This window comes from Mus pahari, chromosome 2 (assembly GCF_900095145.1).
Source record: "Mus pahari chromosome 2, PAHARI_EIJ_v1.1, whole genome shotgun sequence".
Taxonomy (NCBI): Eukaryota; Metazoa; Chordata; class Mammalia; order Rodentia; family Muridae; genus Mus; species Mus pahari.
The window spans coordinates 29,521,133-29,527,158 of record NC_034591.1 but is presented as its reverse complement, the minus strand read 5'-3'; the positions used below and the strand labels follow the sequence as shown (position 1 = coordinate 29,527,158).

General features: G+C 41.7%; 1 protein-coding gene across 1 annotated transcript in view; it reads left to right on the top strand.

The window, feature by feature from the left end:
- Col28a1 (collagen type XXVIII alpha 1 chain) overlaps positions 1-6,026 on the top strand; it is a 173,094-nt gene that overhangs the window by 83,179 nt on the left and 83,889 nt on the right. Inside the window, exons 20-22 of the mRNA XM_021191488.1 lie at positions 646-717; positions 4,121-4,189; positions 4,937-5,005. Coding sequence (XP_021047147.1) covers positions 646-717; positions 4,121-4,189; positions 4,937-5,005 — 210 coding nt within the window. The remainder of the gene's footprint in view (positions 1-645; positions 718-4,120; positions 4,190-4,936; positions 5,006-6,026) is intronic.

The window sequence follows — 6,026 nt, the reverse complement described above, 5'->3', positions numbered from 1 at the left end:
AGAGAGAGAGAGAGAGAGAGAGAGAGAGAGAGAGAGAGAGAGAGAGGAGAGAGAGAAAGTGCTCTAATGCTGTTGAGGCCTTGGTGGAAGGGAGCAGAATTCTTCATGGTCATGGGAACACCGATGACCACAGCCATTCTAGGGAGCAGCAGGAGACAGTTTCCAGCTCTGCTGCAGGTTACTGCTTGATTATCTTCTTACCAACAAAATTATGGGCCTTCTTTTATAGAGGGAACTAGACTCCCTGCTGAGGGAGAGATGGGGCCTTGATTTGAAAAATGTCTCTTTTAATGTTTTTAAGTGAAATAGCATGAAAATTGAGAGGCGGGATAAAAACCATCTATTTCTGAAACGCTGAGTGTATCAGAACCATTTGTGCACAGGACAATGGGGCAGAAGACCTGTAAATCCAGACAAAAGTTCTGTTGAGATTCGGAACTTAGATGTAACGGACATCGGATCATTTTGATTTAATGATGAAGACTGAGCAGGTCTTTAAGTTTTCACAAGCCTTGGGTGGCAAGGCTACTCTCAAGCTGATCTCTCAAAAGCTGGTACTTAAAAGCCTGGCTCTGATGTGGGAGCCATGTGGCCGGAGGATGATGTGTTAATACGACCTCTGTATTTTTGTAATCATTCTGTCAGGGTGATGAAGGAAAGAAAGGAAGCAAAGGAAATCAAGGACAGAGGGGGTCTCCAGGACCCGAAGGGCCAAAGGTATGTTTCTCATATTCTCATCTGTGCTTCGAGGACATGGTAATTGTGTCTGGTTTTAATAGAATATTAAATTTCCACTTCAAATTTGATTACACATTTCCTTCCCAACAAATACACAATAAAAACCCCAAGAGGAAAATGTCTTTAGACAACTTTTCATTCCAGACCATAATAGAGTGGAATAAAGAGATCTCACAATGTATCTAATTATCTGTGCTTCTGAGGGACAATCAGATCGCCAGTCGTCTCTAGGAACTGCCACATGTTGAGAAACTGGGGTGAAGGTGGGGCCATAGCACACTCCTCCCCGCCATGCTGTTGATTGACAGGCATACTGAAGAGAAACTTTGAAAGGGCTGTCCCAACCTGCTCTGCTTTGTGACAGATGAGCCGCTCACTCACATGGCCAGAGCAATGGTGGCAATACAGAACAAAGGCGAGAAGACAGAGTCCGCTCTCAACAGTCTCTGGTATTCAGTGCATGCTTGATGCAGGAGTTCCTCTGAGAGAAAAATCAGTGCTGTGAAACGGAAGATAAAGGCCATGGTCCACACTGTCCAGATCTAGGTGCTAAGGGGGAAGTGGAGAGTGAGGCGCACAGTAACTGAAGCTTAGTGAGAGAGAACATGGTGCCCTTGATGTCAGCAAGTTGGAATGGTAATCCTGAGAGTTTATGTCTCCAGGAAGATGCGGGTTATCAAAAGCAAGGTGAGAATGTTTAAAATCCAAATGAAGAGAAAGCAAGTTTCTTTTGAAGTTTGTATTAGGTTTATTAATTTTATTTTATGTGTGTACATGTATGGATATGTACCATACACATGACACATGACTGCTATCCTTGGCGATCAGACCAGTGCATCTGATCCCTGGAACTGTAGTTAGGCACGGCTATGAACTACCATGTTGATGCTAGGAACAGAAACCAGGCCTTCTGTAAGAACTACGAGTGCTCTTAACTACAGGCCCACCTCCCCAGCCCCGAAAAAGTAAGTTTTGAAAACTAGTGTTGTCAAAATAAGAGTGTAACAAAACAGGATTGCCCGTAGAGCTATGATTGGTCATATTGCTCAGTGCCCATCACTGTTGTGGGGAGATGGTTAGAGAACCAGGTGTCTCAGTCTTTTCCCCCAGTGTCTCTGAGGCTTGGATTTAGGAGATTCTTGGGGACAGACTCAGGGATCCATGTTTCCTTAAGGGTCACAAAATGGTTCAAGAGACGCATTATGAGGAATTGTCACTGTGGAAGAAATATATTTTATTTGCATTATCAAAAAGGCATTATTTTTTTATGTTGTAGCTAGTCTTATTCAAAGTAAATTTGGTGTTTTAATAGAGGATATTTTGAAGATGAAGAAAACTGCCATATTTTAAAACATAATGAAGCCTTTCCATGTTTTAAAAGTAATAAATCTAGAAACATAATTTTTGTCTTAACCCTGGTTTAGTGAAGATTTATTTATTTATTTGTGTGTGTGCATGTGCCATGGTGTATGTGTATGTGTGTGTGTGTGTGTGTGTGTGTGTGTGTGTGTACATGTGCCATGGTGTGCATATGTGTGTGTGCTATGGTGTGTATGTGTGTGTAAGTCAGAGGACAATTTGTGGAAGCCAGTTTTTCTCCTTTACCATGTGGAGTGCAGGGGTCTAACTCAAGTTGCCAGGTGCGGCAGCAAGAGCCTTTACCTGCTGCTGAACCATTCACCTTTCTTTAGTGGAAATTTTTAACTGACTAACATTTTGCTCATCGGTCAGAGGACTAGATGTGGGTTAATCTGTTGCCAGAGCATGAGTCAGGTGTCATGTGCCATACCCTCAGGTTTGGATTTAAGGATGAGCACACACATGCTGTGGCAGGAAGTAGGCCCCAGCAGGCTGGGGCTCAGTTAGTAGGCTGTCCTGTGGAGAAGTCCCACAGCAGAGGTGCCAGCCGGGAAGAGGAACATGATCCTAGAAAAACTGGGATGACCCACTTCATGCTACCGAAATTTAAGGACACACACATCAGGCAAAGGAGGAATTAGCCAGTGAGCTGAGGTCCTTGAAGGACGAACTGAGGCATGGCATAGAAATAGTTCAGTCTCTAAGACAGGCCTCCACCATTTTTATATTGCTTTTTGTTGTTGTTGTTGTTGTTTAAAGGGCCAGATAGAACATAGTTCAGCTTTGTCTGCCAAGAAGCAAAATTGAGTTTGTTGTGTAGTCACGTAGATTTATAACTGCTTGAAAATGTGAAAACTAGAGTTTAGTTCAAAGCTGTCAAACCCTAATGCAGGCTGACTTTGACCCACACTTTGTAATTTCTCCATCCTTTTTCTGGAACAGTGATTTCCAAATTTCCTTGATTCCAAACACCTGCCAGTAAAATTTTGACCACATTCCAATATAAATTTGCTCATATTTTAGTTACAATTTTAATGTATAAAACACTTGACTAGTATATATTTAAAATGTTATATAAATAATATAATTTTTTGTATGAAAATAAAAATATATTAAGTTATGTGATATTTTCTTTCTCTGCCCCAGTGGGTCATTTTGAATACCTTGGGGTATGTAGTAACAAGCGCTTTAGAACAGAATCTCTCCAAGTGTGTTAACCACAGTTGTGTCAGAATCCCTGGAGCTGCTTATAAAAATTCATATTCCTGGACCCCATCCTTTAGATCTATGAAATCTGGATTTCTGGGGCGTGTAAGTGGGCACTGGTTATTTAGAAACATTATCTGTAAGTATTAGTATCTGAGGAACACTGATCTAGATTCAGGTGAGACACAGACACTACCGTTTTTTGCTTCTTGAGTCTTGGGGACTCGATACTAGAGAAAATGGAGGCAGAAGGAGAGCTTAATAGAGGGAGGGCAGGAAGGTGGGAGGAAGCAAAGAGAGAAAATTGTTTCAATTTCCCTATTCAATTTTTAAATAAAATATATAATCTCTGTTTCTAAAAAGGGGTGGAATGCTGATATAACAGGAGCCATGACAGTATAAGCAACAAAGCAAAACGGTTTTTAAATTAGCCATGTACTGTAAAACTTATGCTGGGGACTATTTCTATGATTAAATACAAGATTTTTTTTTTCTATGAGCTTCTTGGTGCACGATATAAAACATGGGCATCACAGATTGCTTCATCTTTATTAGCCAGTAAAAAGCTACACAAGAGATAAAAAATTCCTACTATTCAGGAATTAATTGAACACATTTATTTAAAGGCACTGAGAAATTGCAGGGTAATAACTTCAGCGGTCATTTACAAAGGATGCTCCAATCATTTTCATATTCACACTTATAGAGACAGGGGTTTGAATATTCTGAAATCTGCAGATATTGTTTTATTTTCCTCCTATAATTACTGCACATAGTGTCTCTACTTGAAAGGTCACAGCTTTTCTGGTTGTCTCAGGGAGAACCAGGCATTATGGGCCCCTTCGGAATGCCGGGAGCCTCAATCCCTGGACCATCTGGACCAAAGGTATACATACATTCTTGGCACTTTTTAAAGTTGGGGGTGGGGTAGAATACATATATAGTTTTATGCCACTGATGATAGTTCTAGTAATCTAGAAGTTTAATTTGGGAAGACCTTAAGAAATCTTCACAGAGAAGCAGGCTCAAAGCCAGCCTTCTCATTCCTGACTGTAGGTTTGCCATGTTATCCTGAGCTCCTTCTCTCAATCCTAGGCCTCAGCACACGCAAGAATGTTCTTACATTTACATGATCTACAAGGATCCGCAATCGAAAAGTCCGGAGGAAAAGATGAAAGATGCATTCAGTGTTAAGAGACTTCCTAGGCATTCTTTTTTTTTTTTTTTTTTTTTTTTTTTTTGGTTTTTCGAGACAGGGTTTTTCTGTATAGCTCTGGCTGTCCTGGAACTCACTTTGTAGACCAGGCTGGCCTCGAACTCAGAAATCCGCCTGCCTCTGCCTCCCGAGTGCTGGGATTAAAGGCATGCACCACCACGCCCAGCTCTTCCCAGGCATTCTTACGTCTAAATATTTGAGTCTAATTGTCACACATCATTTTAGTGGATTTTCCCAGACACCTATAGAAATATTTACAGGCAGGTTTATGAACTCTTCGGTTGAGTTTCTCAAATTTGTCCGAAGGATGAGATGGACACATTAAGCTCTTTACACACCGGTGATCTATTTTGACTATGCACCTCTGTAGTTCCTCATGTAACCTAAAGCCTTGCCAATGTTATTTAACATGGACAGGGAGACCGAGGAGGACCCGGCATGCCTGGTCTTAAAGGAGAACCTGGACTCCCTGTTCGAGGACCAAAGGTATGGTTTATTGATGCCTCCCTTCTGGATGTGACAAGGGAGACGTAAGGCTGGGGTTGTAACGAAGAGATAGAATACTTGCCTAGCCTGCACAAGACCCTTTGTTTTATCCCTGCATTTCAAGACAAAATAGGAAAAGGAGGAGGAGAAAGAAAAAGGAGCTGGGGGAAGCAAGACGAAGAGGACTTGACCCCTAATATATTAGCCAGCTTTCTGCCACCATGTTGAAATATATGTATCATCAATTCATAAGTTTATTTTGGCCTATGGCTTCAGAGATTTTTTAGACTATGAATGTCTGTTCCTTTTGCTTGCGGCCTGAAACATCTCAGTACATCAAGGTAAAAGTACATGATAGAAGCTTCCTGGTCACCTGATGACAGTCAGTGAGCCAAGGGAGTTAGGAGAAGGGCTGCAGTTCCAATGTCCATCCTGAGGAAATGCTCCCAGGTACCTAACTTCCCTCAATGAAACCTGACACTCTGAAGGGCTCCACCAACTTCTGGTACAGCCACAGGCTGGGGCCCACTCTTCGAACACATAGATCTTTGGGACATGTTCAAGATCCAAGCTCTCCTGTTTAGTAAGTTAATCATTTACTTATAATACCTATCTGTTGCTGAAATACACGCAAAGAGACTAGGTCCTCGGGGAGGGGGGAAGAAAAGGAATAAGCAACAGGTTTATTTTTCATATATTTAGGGAATATTAGCACTCATGGTTAAGTGTTTGCTGACCCAGTCATTGTTAGAAAAATGCTCTTTTTATATCAGCAGAGTCACAACTGCTCTGGTTTGCCCACGACCAGGGGTTCCTGTCACATAAAGCTTTCAGGACTAAGATTTTTTTTAAAAACTTATTTTATTAGATATTTTCTTCATTTACATTTCAAATGCTATCCCGAATGTCCCCTATACCCTCCCCCCCACCCTGCTCCCCTACTCACCCACTCCCACTTCTTGGCCCTGGCGTTCCCCTGTACTGGGTCATATAAAGTTTGCAAGACCAAGGGGCCTCTCTT